The sequence below is a fragment of the Mirounga leonina genome, unplaced genomic scaffold (assembly GCF_011800145.1).
Source record: "Mirounga leonina isolate KUSES-001 unplaced genomic scaffold, KU_Mleo_1.0 Mir_154, whole genome shotgun sequence".
NCBI classification, from domain to species: Eukaryota; Metazoa; Chordata; class Mammalia; order Carnivora; family Phocidae; genus Mirounga; species Mirounga leonina.
In genome coordinates this window covers 57,505,873-57,526,051 of record NW_023270389.1, presented here as the reverse complement: position 1 = coordinate 57,526,051, position 20,179 = coordinate 57,505,873, and the positions used below count along the sequence as shown (strand labels likewise).

The following is a 20,179-nucleotide window of genomic DNA, read 5'->3' as shown; positions in this document are numbered from 1 at the left end:
GACTAAATTCAATTATTACAAAATTAGAATATATTATGGTAATAATAGATTCATTTTCAAAATGAATTGAATAAATTCAATTTCAAAATATTTTTTATGCTTTCAAGAGCTATTTTTCTAAAATATTCAAAATTATCTACAAAAGTTAAAGGAAAGAAATATAATTGATAATTAACCTGTGAAAAATTAAATTTCAAGTATTTACAGTTAAAATTTTTACTTGACTTTTTGAGAATGTAATGAAATCTTATTAAATATGATTATGAAGAAGCTATTTGTGATTCTGGTGTTCCATGTCTTTGACTTAGTAGCATGTTTCATGTATGTTATGCCTAGACCTACATCTGTACACGAGAGAGTAATATGAATTGTTTCGTAATGAAAAATATTCCTTAGCCTCCACGTGAACTGTTGCATTTACTGCACTAATTTTTGGGAGTCCCTCTGGAATTTTATGTTAGAGAAACAGGAAGATGGAGACTTGGCACTGGTGGGAAATGGCATGTTGTTACCTAAGGATCTACTGCAGTCAAGGTGTCTCAGTGGAGGGATGTGACAGGTGGATTTGTCTTTTACTTTTATTTTATTTTTTAAAAGATTTTATTTATTGGGCGCCTGGGTGGCTTAGTTGGTTAAGCGACTGCCTTCGGCTCAGGTCATGATCCTGGAGTCCCAGGATCGAGTCCCGCATCGGGCTCCCTGCTTGGCAGGGAGCCTGCTTCTCCCTCTGACCCTACCCCTCTCCTGTGCTCTCTCTCTCTCATTCTCTCTGTCTCAAATAAATAAATAAAAATCTTAAAAAAAAAAAAAAAAGAAAAAAAGATTTTATTTATTTATTTGACAGAGAGAGAGACAGGAGAGGGGGAACACAAGCAGGGGGAGTGGGAGAGGGAGAAGAAGGCTTCCAACATGGAGCAAGGAGCCGGGACCTGAGCCAAAGGCAGACGATTAACGACTGAGCCACCCAGGCACCGTGGATTTGTCTTTTACCGAATCACCTCCACGGGTCCTATCCCACTGGCCCTCTGAAGCAGCGTGTCCGCACTGGTGGTGGTACAACCCACAAGCCCCGCACGTTCACATGCCTTTTGTTTCAAGGGCAGAAGGCAGGACACACGGAGAAGCAGTGCCCTGGGGTCTAAACGGTGTTACTTGGGAGAGGGGGCATCCTGGTGCTAGTGCCACATCTCAAGTAAGAGAAGAGCCACGTGTTCTTTCACACGTGTGTGTGTGTGTGTGTGTGATTTGCAGGCTCCCCTACAAGCATGGGCCGAGAGGAGAGGCCATCCTGCCCAGTTCTGAAAGAAATGTGGCTCTTACGCTTGAGCTGAGATTACAGATAAGGCCTTTCGGAACAAAACCTCTTTTACTGTGATGAGGGGTGGTGCCTGGCTGGCTCAGTCCGTGGAGCGTGAGACTTTTGATTTCTGGGTTGTGAGTTCGAGTCCCACGCTGGGTATAGAGATTACTTAAAAATAAAATCTTAAAACAAACAAACAGCCTCTTTTACTCTGATGAATGCAGGGAGTGGATGTGGAGGAGGAGGGCAGACCAATTGTCTTCCCCGGTGGACAAAAACAAACCTATCTGTATCTGCTGACTTGCACAGCATGGCCATTTTAAGTGTTGCCCATCTGCCCACCTGTCTGTTACAATTCACACAATCGCAAAAGCAGACACAAAGTCTCTCATTCACTCATTCATTCATTCACTTAATGGTATTAACTGAGCACATCTTCTAGGTGCCTTTCTGGGTTGGCAGAGTAAAAAAATGACTGGAACTGTGAGGACTCACAAGGTATAGGGGACAGACTTGAACATGAATAATGGCAATAGCGCGGGGTTTAAAATGCTATGGGAGGACAGAGGAAGGAGCAACTGCCACATCAGTGTGGACTGGGCTAGAGGAGGCTTCAGAGGAGATGGTGGAGTAATACTAGCTTCCACAGATGCCACAGAATGCCTGTCATGTTCCAGGCTCTCCTCGCATACTGTCACATGTACTTCCCACAAAATCTCTCAGAGGTACCCGTTTATGTCCATTTTACAGATGAGAAAATTGAGGACCAGAAAGCTTAGGTAACTTGTTCAGTGCCACATAGCTGGTAACTGATGGTTCTATAGTTGCACCTCCCAGATCTTCCTAACTTCACAATGGATGAACTTTCCACCGTGTCTTGGTATTTGAGGAGTCTTGAAGGATGTGTAGGAATTTACCTGAGTAGAACAACGGCGTAAGAGCAACAGGGGAAAAACAACAGCATTTGTTATTGGAGATCTGAGATGTAAATGAAAATTGTGGCAGAGCATGTTTGAGTATCTATAAAGATGAGGTCACATGATTACAGCCATCTGACTGACTTGAATAGGGTCCTGTGCAAATCCCTTTTGCCTGGTTGATTTATAATTCCCAAGAGGCCCAAGTTCTAGGTAACATCTAAATTCTCTCCGCCCAGACACACATTCCTACTCTTTCACAAGTGTTCTTGGAGAGGGGGGCGGTGAGGGAGACAGCGGGGAGATTCTCCAGTGTGTGCTCCCCACAACCTCACTGTGGATTTGCTTTTCTGAGCCGATCTAATCTTGAAGTTAGCTTTCCAGACGCTCCCCAGGCAGCAGTCCGACGTGCGAGCCTATGTGTCTCCGGCCCTGTCCTGGGGGTTGCACGGGCGACACGGATTCTCCAACCGGAAATCATTAGCGCTGGAATCGGCTTCGAGGGCGGCCCAACAAGCGACTATGCCTTTCTCCACTCCCTCATCCAAGTTCTACCCTTTCCTCGAGTTTCTGCCCAAATCATACCTCTAAAAGCATTTTCAGTTGGGATCACAGGAGCTTGGTCTAGCCTTTTAAAAAAAATCGTTTCACTTGAGACCACCTGGAATAAGTTCCATCTAGAACAAGCGCCGTGGCCACATTAACAAGAAAAACACTCGTGAGCCCGGTAGGCACGCAGCGTTTGTTGACTGACCTCAGGAGGGCCGGGAGGGGGGCGGGTCCGGCTTCCACCCGGACGCGGGAAGGAGGCCAGGCCGCCGAGCGAGGCTGGGCGGAACGTAACCCCCGCGCCCCCAGGGCGTCCCGCCTCCCGCCCCCGCGGCCGGCCCGTGAAAGCGGCGGGGCGCCTGCGCGGGCGGCCGCCAGGTGGGCAGGTACCTGGGCGGGGCGCGCCGTGGTTGGCGGCCGGCGGCGGCGGGCCCGGCACCCGGAAGAGCCGCCGACTCCGCGAGCGCAACAGGGGGCTGAGCGGGGCTGCGTCGTGTGGACCCGGCCCGGGATGGACAAGCTGAAGAAGGTGCTGAGCGGCCAGGACACCGAGGACCGGGGCGGCCTGGCCGAGGTGAGCGCGCCCGGGAACCGGGCGGGTCTTCCAGGCTTTCCTGGAAAGCCGCGCCGCGCCCGTGCGTCCTCCCGGCGGCGGGCCCCGCGCTCCCCGCGCCCGTGCGTCCTCCCGGCGGCGGGCCCCGCGCTCCCCGCGCCCCTGCAGGTGCCGCGCCGGGCCCTCCGCTCCAGGCGGTCGGCCTGTGCGTGCTCTGTTGCCCGGCGCCCCCTCAGCCCTCCCCGCCCCAGCGGCCCACTCGAGAGGGCGGCGCCGGAGCAGAACCCCGGGAACGCCCGCGGGGGCGGGCGCCGTCCCGGCCGGTCCCTCCAGCCCCGCCGGCCTCCCCGAGCTCCGGGGCCGAGACGGGCAGGGCGGGCGGGCCCCGAGGGCCTGGCGGAGGGAACCCGCGTCCGGGTGGGTCGCCTGGGCCTGGCGACGGGCCCGCAGCTTCCCCTGCTCGCTGCCCGGGTACGGCGGGGCTCAGTTGTCGGTGTGACACTCCCACCCGACCCTGGGCACCTGTCGTTGTTGCGACGCGTCTCCACCGCGGACCCGTGAACTCCCGGAGGGCAGGGCTCACTCTTGTTTCTCTGCGCCCCCAGTCCGTCCGGAGACGCGGCAGACGCCCAGCACCTCGTGGGACTGCCGGCGCGTGTTTGTGTGACTGTTTCGCTAGCGAGGCTGGGTCGAGCGGGAATCTGGGCGCTCGGGCCGTGTCTTCTAGAGCCACACAGAATGGTCATTTCCTGTTTCGAGTGCTTTTTTTCGCTCTTGTTTTTGTTTTCCTTTCTGGATGACAGAATAACATTTTACTTTTTGGTGTGTATTCCGCGGGCCTCAGTTTCCCCAGCTGTAAAGTGAGGGTGTTGAACAAGAGACTACGGCTTCTTTCAACTCGAAACCCACGTTTTCCTTCTAACTTTAATCAGTGTCTCTCGTGGTTTGTTCTCAGCATCTTCTTTCACCCACTTTGGTGGTTGCTGATTTTTTTCTGCATTTTGTGTGATACTGGGACCCCCTCTGTGAGATCTCAGAACTTGTAAAGCTTACTCTCTTAATCCTCACTTTGAAGAAGCAACACTATAGGAATTGGAATTGAGTATCATAGGAATTGGGGTCTTATTTTTTTGACATTTCAAAACAGCTCTGTGGGTTCCTTTTAATTGGTTGCCTTTATTAGTTGGTCAAAGCTCAGGAGTAATTTCATGCATTTTTTTTGTTTTTCATTTCTGGCTTCTGTTATGAACTGCCAAGTCAAACCCCAGACCAGGCCTGAGAATACCCGGGTAGTTGACAGTCATGTGGTTCTAAAAGCATTATGCCCTGTGGACTGTCATCACGCTTTTAGGAGCAGCTAGGGTTCAAGAGGGAGACACTTTATCATCCTGAAGGCTCTTGGGGGGGAGTGTTGACAGCGAGATGATGCAGATACTATATATTTAGAAAAAAACCATGAAGCAGACGCGTAAGAGTGAATGATTAGTGCAGATTGAAGATGTAAATGCTGAGTTTGTTTTTACCTACAATGGTGCATGCCTGCGTTGGATGCAGTGAAGGGCTTTAAAGTGTTGTAGGCTCAACCACGTCTTAAATCTGTTCAAAAAAGAGTAGGTGCTGCTCTCTTGTGAAGTAGTGTTGTCCGTTTCCTCTAAGTGTGAGATTCCTGTTTTCATACATCATTGTATGCCATTTCCTGAGTCCCAGACTCCTGGGAAACATCTTGTAGCTGGCTGAGTTCATTTTCAGGATTGTTTTTGGCTTAATTTTTACTAATTCGGGCCTCCTTTAAAATGTTGCTATTGACTTGTTTCACATTTCCCATGGCTTTGAAGCTGGCAAAGAGAGTTGTGTGCTGAAATTTCTGTTTTGTGTGGTAGGTTGGACTACGTGGCCTTATGGGCTCTTCAGATTAAATTGTCAGAGGTCCCGTAAGTGAGTGCTTTTCAAATTTTTATCCTTTTAATGTAAACAATAAAAGCATGGCTAGTTCTGTTTCTCCTACATATGAAACTGGGTATAAAAACGACTTGGCAGTCCCTAATCACCAATACCCTCCTGACGAGGTTTTTAATTGATACCTCACCTTCATAAATCCGCCTTCAACCTTTAGTTTTAGTGGGCGTATTTCTTTCTTTCTTTCTTTTTTTTTTTAAGATTTTATTTATTTGAGAGCGAGAGAATGAGAGAGAAAGAACACATCAGAGGGGATAGGGTCAGAGGGCGAAGCAGACTCCCGCCGAGCAGGGAGCCCGATGCGGGACTCGATCCCGGGACTCCAGGATCATGACCTGAGCCGAAGGCAGTCGCTTAACCAACTGAGCCACCCAGGCGCCCCTAGTGGGCGTATTTCTTAAAGTATAGGTTTTATTTTTTTCATAGAGGATTCCAGGGATGAGGAGGGAATGAGTGGTACCTGGTTTGAAAGCACAGGTATGAAGCAGTATTCATTTCTCACCGTCTTCTGGTTACCAGCCCTGTTTCCTCAAACAGCTCTTAGCTTTACTTCATTTTGGCGAGCACCTTTCTTCTCTCCACATCCCCAAGTCAAAGGGACCTTTGTTCCTAACTGCCAGACAGCTTGAGTGCAGATCGCCTGTAAATTCTAGCCAGGGACTATTTTAGCTACTCCGATTTCCAGAAGGTGCCCCAGCAGCCATGAATTTAGAGAGGCGTTTTATAAGAACTGAGTTTGTTTTTATAAGTTGGCAAAAAGAAGGGCTTAGCCTTCACTGAGTCCAGCCGGTGAAAGAAGTGCGATGACACAGAGTGGGAAGACATGGTGATGAAAGGTTATCTGCGCCCCCTCCCCCCATTTTGCCAACTAGGGTGACATCTGGGTGGAAATTCAGCTTGAGGGACTTGTGGAGCCAACACTTCCTCCTTTCTGAAGGAAGAAACCAGAACTGTGTCCTCTCGTCGACGAGTTTGATTTTTACGAGGACTGGAACGTGGAGACCATATTTAGTTCTCTAAATGCCAAGGCCAGCTCACACTTGACACTTAACCTTATGGGTTATCCTCTTCACAAAAAAAAATAATAAAGGTCGAATCTCTTAAAATATCCCTGTTGGTGCCAAGTGGTGCTCAAGCCATGAATCCAGTCCAGTTCTGCTATGACGCTTTTCTCCCCGCGTGCAGCTCACTTCTTTTTTTCTACCTGGCAAAGTAAGTTCTTTGTTTCTTGCATGAGTAGGAGTGGTGGCTTCTGATTTTATTTTCTTCTTGGTGGGAGGTTGACCTGTTAGTCAGAAGGCTGACCTGATTATGGGGGCTGCCAGTGCAGCCTGCTAACAGCGTCACGTGGCTCATTTGGGAGGTGAGCTGTGCCTGAGCACGGAACCAGGTGGCCCGTCTGTCAGGTCCTGACACCCTGTTCCCACGGCGTGGTTACCATCCCCGATGGCGCCTTTCTGTGCAGTGTCCTGTGGTGCCCCGTGTTCCCGCAAGTGCTGTGTGTGTGGTGGGGGATTGCAGTGTCATGAGCCCACTTTAAATATGTGTGAACAGGGTCGCCTGGGCGGCTCAGTTGGTTAAGTGTCTGACTCTTGATCTCGGCTCAGGTCATGGTCTCAGGGTCGTGAGATCAAGCCCAGCGTCGGGCTCCGTGCTGGGTGTGGAGCCTGCTTGGGATTCTCTCCCTCTCCCTCTCCCTCTCTAGAGAAGATAAAAAGTGTGAATAAATGTGGTAGGAGGAAAACCCCTTTTGATAACCTGCCCTTAAGACTGCCTTTCTCCTGAATGGAAATTAAGCCGTCTGTAGCAATGCTGGCCACACCCGGGAGAGCCGCTCTTCCTTCTTTCCAGGCGCCTGGTTTGACAGGAAGTTTGGAGACAGGGCTGAAGACAGGTCCCTGAGCTGGGAGCAGTCAGGGCCGAAGGAGTTGCCAGTCCGGTGTCCCTTGCAGCTTCTGCCACCGCCTTCGTTCATCAGGGAGTGGAAATGTTACTGGCAGCTTTCCCCCACTGCCGGAGGGAGACTGTGCTGGCCACACGAGGTGAGCCTGGTGTGAATACACTGGGTTGCCTGGGCAGGAGGCAGGACCTTTGGTCTCAGTGGCAGCTGTCTGTCCCCAGCCTGGAGCAGCTGTGGCCACTTTCATGATGTGGACAGACTAGGAAGGTCTCTGGCGTAAGTTCCGGGCTGTCCTCTTTGACACGGGGGGAAAACCCTTGGGAGCTACTTGCAGGCTCCCCTGTTCTAGCAGAGTTGTCTTGGGAAAAGTTGGCATCCTCGGAGCTTTACTCTTGGGAGGGGTTAGTTACGGTAGCGGAGAGTCAGACGAGTAGGGCCGTAATGAATTACCTAGGATTTGTATCACGCTTGCGTGACTTGGCTGATGCCAGCACCCCAAAGCTCAGCATGAATTGATTCAGCTCAGGGCCCTGACACAGATGAGAGCCTTAGTCCTTCGGCGTCTCAGAGATGCCGGTAGGAGTAGCTACTGCCCAAGTTGGGCTGGTTGATGTAGGCGACCATGCCCGGTGGATCCAGCCCCAAGTGCCGGCCCCCGACCGGCCCCCGTTTCCTGGGTCCCTGCCTGGCGGAGCTCATGGCTTTCTGGTTGTCCTTGCCCGGCCCGGGCTGTGTAAGGGCTTGGGCTACTCTAGGGTCTACTGCCTTGCCATGCTGTGTGTGAAATGGTTTGTGCTTCAGGTGGAGAGTTTCCAGCTCTGGGGATGTTCACCTAGAGGCTCGGTAACCTCTTATCTGCTGCCAGAGAGGAGATTTGTGGCTGGATAAGGAGCCGGCTTCCAGGACTCAGGAGGGCTCTTGTAGCCATGAGTGAGTCGGATTCTTTGTTCCTGCCTTCCGCAGGTCAAACTCACACGCTCAATCTAACCAACTGAGCCACCCAGGCGCCCCCCCTCACACGCTCAATCTAATTATGTGCTTCCCTTGTTTCTGGTGCTTAAACATGCATATACGTGTATGTAATCCATTTTTTAAAAATTTCAGGTTGTTGAGGCATCTTCATTAAGCTGGGGTACCAGAATAAAAGGCTTCATTGCATGTTTTGCTGCAGGAATTGTCTGCTCACTGCTGGTAAGATGTCCCTCCCCTCCCCTGGTCTTTTCCCCACCCTGTCCCTCCTTCCCTCTGTCTTTCCCCTTTTGTCCACCTCCTTTTCTCTTTCTCTTCATGAGATGCCTGGATGAGAGAGAGAGGGAGGTGCTGAGGAGGGTGGGGAGGGGACTGGGTGTCTCTGTGCACTCTTGGCTGTAGACTCTCGTAGGAGGGGTCCTCTGTGCAAATGCCCTGTGCTTTATCTTCCAGGGAACTCTTCTGCTCTGGGTGCCCAGGAAGGGACTATACCTCTTTGCAGTGTTTTATACTTTTGGTAACATCGCATCAATTGGGAGGTAACAGGTGTTTCTTTTTTTTTTTTTAATTTAACCATAGCCAATCACTGGATGGGAAACTGGGTGTGGATTGTGCTTGAGGGAGGTGAAGGAGGATGCTTTAATAGTTTTAAGGATTTGGTTTCTCACCAAATGTAGTTAAAATACATCATATCTAACTTTATCACATAAAGTTAATTAATGGTAAATGCTAAGAACCCTATGCTAAATTTCCTTTTAAAAAATTACTGAAAAGGGGTGCCTGGATGGCTCAGTTGTTAAGCGTCTGCCTTTGGCTCAGGTCATGATCCCAGGGACCTGGGATTGAGTCCCGCATCAGGCTCCCTGCTCGGCAGGAAGCCTGCTTCTCCTTCTCCCACTCCCCCTGCTTGTGTTCCCTCTCTTCTTGTGTCTCTCTCTGTCAAATAAATAATAAAATCTTTAAAAAAAAATGTTTTAGGGTGCCTGGGTGGCTCAGTTGGTTGAGCGACTGCCTTCGGCTCAGGTCATGATCCTGGAGTCCCGGGATCGAGTCCCACGTCGGGCTCCCTGCTCAGCAGGGGGTCTGCTTCTCCCTCTGACCCTCTCCCCTCTCATGCTCTCTGTCTCTCATTCTCTCTCTCAAAAAAAAAAAAAAAAAAAAATCTTTAATAAAAAAAAAATGTTTTAGTATCTTTTTTTTTTTTTTTAAAGATTTTATTGGGTGCCTGGGTGGCTTAGTCAGTTAAGTGTCTGACTTTGGCTCAGGTCATGATCTTGGGGTCCTGGGATCGAGCCCCATGTTAGGCTCCCCATTCAGCAGGGGAGTCTGCTTCTCTCTCTCCCTCTGCCCCTCCCCCTGCTTGTGTTTTCTCTCTAAGTAAATAATAAATAATTTATTTGAGAGAGAGATTGGGTGAATGAGGGGTAGGTGGGGAGGAGCAGAAGAGGGACAAGCAGACTCCGGGGTGAGTGCAAAGCCCGACATAGGGCTTGATCCCACAACTTTGAGATCATGACCAAAATCAAGAGTTGGACATTTAACTGACTGAGTCACCTGCGCATCCCAGTATTTTGTATCTTAGTTTATTTTTTTAATTTTTATTTTTTTAAAGATTTTATTTATTTTTTTGAGAGAGCGAGAGACAGAGACAGAGCATGGGGGGGAGGGGCAGAGGGAGAGGGAGAAGCAGACTCCCTGCTGAGCAGGGAGCCCGGCCTGTGGGCTCCATCTCAGGACCCTGAGATCATGACCTGAGCCGAAGGCAGATGCTTAACCAACTGAGCCACCCAGGCGCCCTTATCTTAGTTTATTTTTGAAATCTCCTGGGATAAAGTTACTGTTGAGGTTTTATATATGAGGGAACCGTGGCGGCCCGTTTTGCATGCTGCAGGTACACAGATAGCCCAGGTCAAGTGCAGTTCATGCTTCAACCACACTGTGTGCAGACAGCAACAGTCCTCCCAGCTGGGAGTGCTGGCCTGACTTCGGCCTACATGGCCGCCTGGAACCTGAACTCTGTGACCTTTCCTCTCCTGCCACCTTCCCTTGTATCTCAGTCAATGGCCTCAGAGTCCTGGGTGTCCAAGCCCCGGCCCCTGTTATTACTCACCATGGCTTGGTGCCGACCCCTTCCTGGCTTCTTCCTCTTTGTCTCCGTGGCTCTTGTCCCTGACCATGGGACTCACGTGCTCAGTGACTAAGCCTTGATTACACCCTGGGCTGGGCTCTGAGCGCGCACAGACATTGCTGCCGAGGTGGAGCCCACCGGTCGGCCAGACAGACACGTGAACTGATAATATAGGGCATGGAGAAAGAAGTGCTCAGGGAGGGGCAGCTGCTGAGATCTGACCCGGGCAGCCAGGGAGGGCTTTCTAGAGATGGTGATACCTGAGCTGCTCTTAGCTCTGGCTCGTATCACTTCCCATCTGAACTACCACAGGATTCCTCTGCTGGCTTCTCTGTGTCCTTTTGTGTCCCTCCAGGCCATTTTCAGCATTCGGTTACAGCCCTGGCTCACTCTCTTTAGCGGTACCTCATTTCCGCCACAGGTGTGTGCATGCAGGAGAGGCCCTTCGAGATGTGGCTTTACCCAGTTCCACTCCCCAGCCAGGCCGACCTGCATTTCCCCAAATGTTTTTGTGCCTATTCTGGGGCTAATTTCTCTGCCTAGAATGCTGCCCCACCTGTATCTCCCTCTTTGTGCCCTACCCCCCTCATTTTGGTGAATTCTTGCTCATTTGTGATGACTTGGCTCAGAAATCACCACTCCTATGAATCTTCTCCTTGTTACCTCTCCCCACCCCCACCCAGAACAATGACCTCTTCTTTCATATGGGACTCTGTATACATTTTTGTGACAGCACAGATAGCATTTTATTACATTGACTTGTTACAAGTCTCTGAGCCACTTGACAAGGGCTATATGTCTGCCTTACCTGTCCCTAATTGTCCCCAAACCTAGCTCTGTTTTTGGCTGGAAATGTTAACCAAATGATTGAGTACACGACTCTGGCTACCTTCTAAAAACTTAATTTATGAATGCTTATGATAGTAAATGCTGGCTCTCAGAGATGTCTCATCTCGCCTCTAAAGCCCTCTCAAATACTAACTTTTGGAGGGTTTTGCTTTGGGCAGACAGTGTAGGTTTACTGTTGAGTCTATAAATAGAGCATAAGTACTGGCGTGTGTTGGTTAGTCTAGAAGAACTATTTAGCAAACCCTAATAGGGTCGACTCTTGATAGCACTGCCTACAGAAGTACTAAAGGGAGCAAATGATTATTTCCAGGGTGTGTCTAGGAGTTTATGGCTTTACCTATAATCTGTTACTTTTTTTTTAAAGATTTTATTTACTTATTTGACAGAGAGAGGGAGAGAGGGTGGGAGGGAGGGAGAGAGCACAAGCAGGGGGAGTGGCAGGCAGAGGGAGAGGGAGAAGCAGGGAGCCCGATGACGTGGGGCTGCATCCCAGGACCCTGAGATCATGACCTGAGCCTAAGGCAGATGCTTAACCCACTGAGCCACCCAGGCGCCCCTATAATCTGTTAGGTTTTTGTATATATGCTGCATTTAATTTTTAAGGCCAGTCTTGGCTCTTGCTTCTTGTTCAGTGTTGGCTAAGAGTGCAGCTGTGAGTTCTGGTTGAAACTTAATGGTACTTCAAAGAGAGGTAGACTAATTTTTTAAATTTCTGTTTTTACCAAATACCCGGTAGCTAATGCTAAAACTCTGGCTGTTACAGGGCTTTAGGGGTGAGCCACCTGGGGCATTTCTGTCAGGAATCTAGAGACATGACAGACCTAACCCTCGAGTTCGGCGTGAGGATCTGCTTGGGTTACTGTCCCACACAGCCCCCCTCAAGTTCCGTTCACACTGAAAGTGCATGAGGGATGCCTTTCGGAGCTTTGGATCCAGTAGATGGGGGTTTGAATGCTGGCTCTTCAAGTTCCTAGCTGTGTGATTGTGGATAAGTAAATGAACCTTTCTGAGCTTCATTTTCTCATCTCTGAAATAAGTAAGTGTAATAACATCTAACTTACAGAGTTGCTGAGGGATGGAATGAGGTCGAGTATGTCCTATCTGGCATTTAGCAAACACTGAACAAATCATAGATGATATGATCGGTAGAATTATTCTCTGGAGACTATGAAAGAGAGTGAAGCGCTCTACTTTTTAATATCAGCAACCTAAACCTGTCATATGGATGAATGGCTTGTGTGTGTTTGCCTCTCAGCACTGTCTTCCTCATGGGGCCGATGAAGCAGCTGAAGCGAATGTTTGAGCCGACGCGTTTGATTGCAACTATCGTGGTGCTGGTAAGGCCTCCCTTTTAGCCGCACTTATGAAATGGGACTTTTTATTTCTGCGGCATGGAGTTTTTTTCGTCTTTAACCTAAAAACCTCTTTTCTTTTTCCTTTCGTCTCGACTTACTCCGATGCCTGTAACCACAGAGGAGACATAGGGAGAATTCTGTGTCTGATCATTACGCCCTTGGTGTTTCAGTTGGTGTTCGGGTTCTGCCAGCTCCTGCCCCCGCCGCAGCGGGCTGCTCAGAGTAGCCACACTGATGTGGATGAGGTCCTCCTGGACACTGGGGAAGCCACACACAGGCAGAGCTTAGAGGGAGTGACTCAGAAACACAGGCTTCGCCCCCTGGAGTGGGTGTCTGGTCTCCTGGAGCGGGCTTGCTCTTCCCTCCGCATTATCTGACTGATGTTTGTTTCCATCCATATTTCTGATGCGGGTCTGTGCTCCTCGTGGCCCCTTCTCTCTGTTCCCTGCTTGGACAGCACAGTGCCTTCAGCTTGTCCCACCCTCCTGTCCTGTTGGTTCAAATGCCCCTTCCTCCTCTGGACTGCTGCCTTCCAGACCACATTCGCTGGCCTTCGGTTAAAATTACCTTTATTGCAACATTTGGGACTTGATCAGTGCGCTTTTAGTTTTAGTTTTAATTCTGTCCATGTTGTTTGTTCAGACTTCTGTTGTGAGTTCTCTAAAGCCGTGTCCACGTTTGCTGTTGATTGCATATGCACTGGCCCAGTGCTGGCCACAGAAGAAATACTTGGGGCGTGTTTATTGAGTAGTTACCCTATAGATGGACAGAGAGGACGGGCATGACCTGCAGCTCGAGTGCCATTGTTCTTGGCCAGCCCTGGGATGTAGATGGTCCGGACAGGTCTCTCGTAGAAACAACTTTCTAAGAAAGGACTCAGGGAACGTGTTAGGTGACACGTAAACAAATAACCGACTGCCTGATGTCTCGTGTTACTCTTCGTCCTTGCTTGCCTTCTCTGCTCCAGACACAAGTGTTTTTGGCAGGGGTTCAAATACAGAGCTGTGTGTTCGACCAATGTTAGTGTGTTTGAATGGAAAGATGGATGGATGAGGGGTGGACCAGGTTTTATTTTCTGGGCAGAGAATTTGGGAAAATTTGAAAGTTGAAGAGGATCCATTTCTTTTTAACCTACATCCGATCTTATTGGCTGGTTTCATTTCATCGGGATTTTAACTCTTCTGCTAAACATGGGTGCTCACGTGGGTCCAGCACTTTGAGAGGGAGGACAGCTTTGGTCGCTGTGATCATCACAGAATCTGGTTACTGTGTGGGGATAAGTCTTGTAAGTTTGCCAAGAATGGCGAAGTCTTAACAGTATTTTTCTCCATGTTGTCACTGTATTAATTAATGTTTTTCCTCTCTCTCTAGCTGTGTTTTGCACTTACTCTGTGTTCTGCCTTTTGGGTAAGCATGGATTTTCATTTTCTTGAACCTTTTTGGCTTGTGCCTCTTGTCGCACACACTGTGCGGTAACCGTCCATTTTTCTTTCAGTGGCATAACAAGGGGCTCGCGCTCATCTTCTGCATTTTGCAGTCCTTGGCCCTGACGTGGTAAGTGATGTTTTAGTCTCCTCCCACGTCGCTGTCTGACTAATGCAGCGGAAGGAGATAAAATCCCACAGGGTGCGGGGGGAGGATAGAAAAACATAGAAACTTTTCAAGTTAAGAATTCTCAATTATGCAAGTGAAATCAGACTCCAGAGCGAAAAGTCTGTGGACTCAGCCCCGTGTCCAGTAGATGGCATCAGTGGTCTTGGGTGGTTGGCGGAGGCTGTTTGCCTGCTGCAGTGTTTTTTGTTTTTTGTTTTTTTTTTGCGGGGCTCTTGGTTGATTTTGAGATGTCATAAATGTTATTCAATCACTTCTGTCTAGTAGGAGCAAGGACAGTGAAGTATTATGGGGGCTGGTAGAAAGAGGCTTGTGAGTCAGATAGATGTTGAAGGAGGGCGAGTGGTGAGAAGTGATGAGCTGCATTTGTGATGGGATGGATGATTTAGCCGAAGCACAAAGAGGGAATTGTCAGCAGGAGATGAGGGACAGTGAGTGATGAAACGGAAAACCACGTGGCCGTGGGCAGTGCGATCGACAGGTGCCCTGCAGGCTGTTGGCAAGACCAGGGGGTTGTAGCTCAAGAGCCACGCATAGGGAAAGGGGCGCTGGAGACGTTACTGGGGGCCGCGGATGGGGCTGTACGTTCCGGTCCAACATCAGAGTGAGAGCGGTTCTGGCAGGCATGAAATTGATGGCTTCTGAGATGTTGCTATAGTCCTTCCAGAGTTTATGAAGGGATGAGGCCTGCCTGAACAGTTTCCATAGAGATGTGCTCATCTGCTTCTGAAAAAAAAAAATGTTTTCTCTAGTGCAAAGGAGACAGGACTGAAAGTTTTAAAGCCTCCAAGGATCAACTGTACTCCCATGTGGTAGAAATGGGGCTTGAGGCTGCAAGCTGAGCACCCATTCCTCCCTTTAGTCATTTGGGACTTTTGAATAAATACACTTCTCAAATGCTTTTTGGAATTTACTGTGTTCACAAGTAAGTGAGTTTTGTACTTGGGGAACGTAAGAAGAATGATGGCCTGATTTTAATGACACACATGTTTTGGGAATAGGTACCAAAAGACCTGGTTTGATGGCTTATATTTCTATTTTGCTTTTTTCCCCCAGGGGATGAAATTGGTACTCAAATGTACATCCCTTTTTTTTTTTTTTTTTGCTTATAGACTGAATTTGAAGCCAGTTTTCAGAGGTTTAGCGTTCATATGGGCTCAAGCAAATGGCAGTATTCACTCCAACACTGACTATGTTGTGTTTTTCTCAGGGCTGGTCCTTTAGTGTTGTGGCCTCCTCCCTGCATGGGCCTCCCTTGGGTGAGGGGCCTGAGCCAACTGGGATCACCAAGTTATCTTTGGGCTTGGGTTCTTGAAGAATCATAGCTTGCTTATATTTTTATCCATAGTATAGTTGGTAGTGGGTTTTTTTTTTCTTTCTGTTCTCTTTTCTCTTCTTTTAAAATTAATAGGAGCAGAGCAGAAAATTATCCCATTCAGATAGAAGTTCATTCTGTTGAGGATTTGTAAAATATTAGAGGATAGCTGATCTGGGTTTTATTTGGTGTTGTTTTTAGAATAGAGCTCTGTGCCATCCGGATATGTGGGATCTGCTGACCCTGTGAGGCTGAGGTGATGGTTACCTCCACATGGGCCTTTTGCCCTTCTTCTCTGGCCACTGATGACACCTCCCCCCCCCCCCCCCCAACCTGTACGTGTGGCGTGGCGTGTGTGTTCACGTGTGTATGTGAGTGTGCATGGGTATGCGTGTACCCCCCACGCTGAGGAAGGAGAGGGTCTGGGCCCATCATGGCAGGTGCCTCATGGCTCGGGGCCCATTCCTTCCAGTGATTCCCTCCATCTGATTTCGTCTCTTGTTTGTTTTCATTGCAGGTATAGCCTTTCCTTCATACCCTATGCAAGGTAAGACTGTGTTTACTACTGTGACTTCTGTCACTTGGGGATGATGGTGTGTTTGCAAAGGGCCTTTGTTTTGAGTGCTTTCAGAGAACACATATTCTGTCTTCACTAAAGTTCTTTTAGACAAAGAGGTTAAGTGTCCTATACCTATTTTATAGATTAGTAAGCTGAGGGTCCTCTCCACCCCCTCCCCTCCCTGCAGTACAGGGTGATAGGCATTGGCCCAGGACCACCAGTTCCAGTGGCATGAACGTTCTCCTGTGATATATAGTGCGCATGTGCACCCAATCACTCTTTGAACTTGTAGCTTTGCGGAGATCTTCTTAAAGGTGAATATCACTCTAGTATCCCTGAGGAGGAGGTGGAGGGATCCAAGCTCATGCTTGTTTTCTTGCAGTGTCCCATCGATGAGAATGTTCCAGAAGAGTTTATGAAGGGAAAGTCAACAGGGCCAGGACTCGGAGGACCAGGGTTTCCTAATTAGCAGTGTGACCTTGGGCAGCTCACTGGACCCCTGTGGCCTGAGTCTCAGGGATAAGCAGAGTGGGCTGGGCCAGGTCATCCCCACAGGCCCCTTCCAGCCGCCACACCTCCTTTATTTATTTATTTTTTTTGAAGATTTTATTTATTTATTTGACAGAGAGAGACACAGTGAGAGAGGGAACACAAGCAGGGGGAGTGGGAGAGGGAGAAGCAGGCTTCCCGCTGAGCAGGGAGCCCGATGCGGGGCTCGATCCCAGGATGCTGGGATCATGACCTGAGCCGAAGGCAGACACTTAACAACTGAGCCACCCAGGCGCCCCTGCCACACCTCTTTTAATTGGCCCTTTCAGGGATGGGCCTCTCAAAACTGGCCATGTGATCTTTGCTGACTCTGCTCTCAGGCAGTGGTTTAATTTCCATACATCCCTGTCATTACCTGTAGCTAAAAAGCAGCTTTTCTTTAGCTGTGTTGAGAAGATGAAAAATTGCATGGGAGCTGGGGAGGAAGAAGAGCAGGCTTGCATCTTATGTGCTCAACTCCAGTGCTGACAGTGATTTGAAGATGCTGGGGAGTGTCAGATGAGAAGTTCGCAAGCTCATCACAAGCTGCGTGGCTTGGGAATAAGTTCTAGGGGGATAACAGGAAGTACTCTGCTGACCAGCCAGTTTGGGGGGGATGGTGGCTTGTCTGAGAAGAGTATGGGTAGAGCTGTCTTGGGCAACTAGGTTTTTGTGTGAAATAAGCCAGAACCTATCATCCCTGAGCATCCAGTGACCTATTTATCAGTTTGCCAACAATTTGAATGTATCCTCATGCCGGTACAGTTCCATAATTTTCAGGGTCCAGTGCAAAACGTAAACGTGGGCTCCTTGTTAAAAAATGATAGAGGATTTCAAGATGGCAGCCTCAGAGCATTAAACCAGAGGCGGAACCCTTGAAGTATGGGGCCCCGTGAAACTGCACATGTCTCTGACCCATGAAGCTGGGCCTGCTTGGTGCCATTCTTCAGGGCTGCAGACTTGACCTGGATTGGCATTTATAGAGCTTAGGCCTTTCCCACAGCGTTCCACAGGAATAGTGGTTACATGGTAGAAAAGGGTTCCATGGTCAAATAAGTTTGGGAAGGGGTTAAGCAAAATTAGATGGGTTCCTTGTTATGCAGCTTTCCAGGTCCTTTGGTAATGTGTGCTGTTAGCTGCCATGAGGAATCTTTTTTTTTTTTTTTTAAAGATTTTATTTATTTATTTGACAGAGAGAGACATAGCGAGAAAGGGAACACAAGCAGGGGGAGTGGGAGAGGGAGAAGCAGGCTCCCCGCTGAGCAGGGAGCCCGATTCGGGGCTTGATCCCAGGACCCTGGGTTCATGACCTGAGCCGAAGGCAGATGCTTAACCAACTGAGCCACCCAGGCGTCCCCACCATGAGGAATCTTATTTGGTTGTAAAACTCTTTCTTGTGCAAAGCATCTCCTGAGACTACAGTGTAGAGCTTATCTTAAGAAATGCTGCTCTAGAATTATCTTACTGTTAAAGCACCATGGCCGCCCATGCAAATGCATTCATTTACCTCTCCCTCCCTCCGTGACTACCAGGATCCTTGGCGCAAGTGCAGCTGGGAGCAGAGGCACAGAGTCGGGGTGGGGAGCCCTCGTACTAGCCACACGGGGTGCCTCAGATGGCCGTGCTTGCTTGAATAGGACAGTAATTGATCGAGCACCCACTCTTTCCTTGCATGCTGTGCAGTGACTTCTGGGACAGACCTAACAGCAGGTTAATAAGTACTCCGTCACTACAGAGAGTCCCCTGTGCTTGGGAACTCCTGCAAGCTGTCCCTTAGCAAGTTCCTGCTGTTTGGAAGAAAGGCCCGAGTGACTACCCGATCTGATGTTTTCAGTGCATCTGGTGATTCCGGTTGACATTAAAGTGCACAGTCCTGTGTTCTTGGTTTCTGATAACCTCTACTTTCTTCTGGTCTTTTCCTTTGGTTATCATGAATAGCTGTCTGTTATTTGATACCTACTCTATTCACTGTATTAATTCCTGCAGTTTGTCTTTAGGGTAAGTGGGACATCCCCTTTTACAGATGTGGAGTTTAAAACTCAGTAAGACAAATCACTTGCCCATAGTAATACCGCTAATGTTGAAGCTGATGTTTGATGCCAGGGAGCTCGGCCCCACAATCTAGGTGCTCTCTGCCCCGCAGGATGCTACTCTGGGTGCCCAGGAAATCTACAGGAGGGTCTTTACCACTTACAGGGGCCTTTGGGGTGATGATCTCCCACTGATGTTTGTGTGTTTTCCTCCTAGGGATGCTGTGAAGAAGTGTTTTGCTGTCTGTCTTGCATAGCACATGGTCAGTTGTGCAAGGCTTTGGAAGGCGCCGTGGACGGAAGCTGGTGGACAGTTTTGTAAATACCTTCTAAACCTCTGTCTTACAGACACGTGCCTTTTCTCTTGCAGCAGTGTGTTGCTTGTGATCTGAACATTTGAGGGTAGCTTTTGGAGGCATTGTTGTGGTCCCAAACCCAAATGTCTGTAGCATGGTATAAGAGGTGGGTTCTGTTATCTCATGGGGTAGATTATTCCTCATGCACCTGTTCCCTCTTTAGATGAAGTCTTCCACTGAAATTTCCTAAATAAAAACCTTGTTAAGCAGCGGCAGGTCAGCTTGGGAGCCAGGGCTCTTCTGGGGGTGACAGGCAGCCCCATCAGAGCTGGCAGGGATACAGTCGTAAGGGACAGGGTTTTGGTGTCTGCAGGGACTTTGTGGACTTGCCCTCAGCATGGAGAACCGCCCCCCCGCCCCCCCCCGCCTCACCCAGCGTGGACGTGCTTCTGCTCTGGGGTCTGCCCCCCCGACAGCTGCACACAAGCCCGTGGAGAGCCTGCTCGTAGAGTGACCTGGGAAAGGAGCACTTTTTGGGGATATGTGTTGTTTTTAAATCTGCACGTTGGCTTTGTTCTTCTGATTCCACACCTGACGATGGAATGTATCTTCTGACATTCTGTGCACTCTTTTTCTCTCGGGGTTTTCTTTCTTTCTCCCCCTCCACGTAGCTTTTCTCATGGCCTCCTGGAACTGGACTGGGGACGAAGCATGGACAGAACAGACACTGTTTGCTTTTGCACAAGAGCTGACGGGAGGGAAAAGTCTTGCTGCTTTCCACTCTTTTTTGTCTTCCCCATTATTTATTAATGTTGCTTTTAAACTGATTCTGTTTTCCGTTCTCCCCTGGAACGGGGCCAGGGTAGAGCGGTGAGAAGGCAGAGCCCCATTGTGGGGCCCATGGGAAGGAGGCACGCCTGGCTGGTGACCTTTCAGCGGTGCCAGGGTTTCCACCGGAGCCCGCGCCACAGCACTGGGGGTGGGACACCGTGGGTGGCAGGGGGCGCGCATCGCAGCCCCTGCTTCACCACGCACGGTGCTTTGTGCCCAGGATTCTGTCTGGTCCCACAAGAGCCTGGTGACAAAGTGGCGATGGTTATCTCACTGGGCAGTCGAGATCAGACTCAGAGAGGTCAGCAGATTGCCTCAAAGCCACGGTTGGTGGCAGAACTGGGCCCGGAGTCTGGGTGCCCCAGCTTCAGTCCCCTCTGTGCCCCCGTGTTTCCCAGGCTGGCTCTGGAGGCGCCTCCTCTGACTGTTCTGCCTGTTCTCATCAGCCAAGCCTGTGCCTTTTCTGCTCCCAGTCCCTTTACGTCACTGCACTGTCTCCTGCCCAGTTTCCCTTTTGGGATGCTTCCTCCTGG

General features: G+C 49.5%; 1 protein-coding gene across 3 annotated transcripts; it reads left to right on the top strand.

The window, feature by feature from the left end:
• The first annotated feature begins 3,185 nt into the window (after nucleotides 1–3,185).
• On the top strand, nucleotides 3,186–19,059 carry SFT2D2 (SFT2 domain containing 2). 3 transcript variants are annotated; one of them, XR_004680297.1, is made up of 9 exons: nucleotides 3,186–3,340; nucleotides 8,280–8,366; nucleotides 8,598–8,683; nucleotides 12,377–12,458; nucleotides 13,848–13,883; nucleotides 13,972–14,030; nucleotides 15,604–15,658; nucleotides 15,920–15,949; nucleotides 18,737–18,785. XR_004680297.1 is itself a non-coding variant. In XM_035010893.1 (8 exons), the coding sequence occupies exons 1-8, from the start codon at nucleotides 3,278–3,280 to the stop codon at nucleotides 18,774–18,776; spliced, it is 483 nt and encodes a 160-aa protein (XP_034866784.1). In that variant the 5' UTR covers nucleotides 3,188–3,277; the 3' UTR covers nucleotides 18,777–19,059. The 3 variants fall into 3 exon arrangements, 2 of the variants coding, with proteins under 2 accessions (XP_034866785.1, XP_034866784.1); XM_035010893.1 differs by lacking the exon at nucleotides 15,604–15,658 and having other exon boundaries at nucleotides 3,188–3,340; nucleotides 18,737–19,059; XM_035010894.1 differs by lacking the exons at nucleotides 15,920–15,949; nucleotides 18,737–18,785 and having other exon boundaries at nucleotides 15,604–15,882.
• Nucleotides 19,060–20,179: the final 1,120 nt, after the last annotated feature.

What these genes read in the sequence shown, in the direction of transcription:
- SFT2D2 (XM_035010893.1), top strand. Translation starts at nt 3,278, where the DNA reads ATGGACAAGCTGAAGAAGGTGCTGAGCGGCCAGGACACCGAGGACCGG. An exon ending in TTGCAACTATCGTGGTGCTG is followed by an intron (nt 12,459 to 13,847) that starts GTAAGGCCTCCC and finishes CTCTCTCTCTAG; the next exon opens with CTGTGTTTTGCACTTACTCT. An exon ending in CAGTCCTTGGCCCTGACGTG is followed by an intron (nt 14,031 to 15,919) that starts GTAAGTGATGTT and finishes TTTTCATTGCAG; the next exon opens with GTATAGCCTTTCCTTCATAC.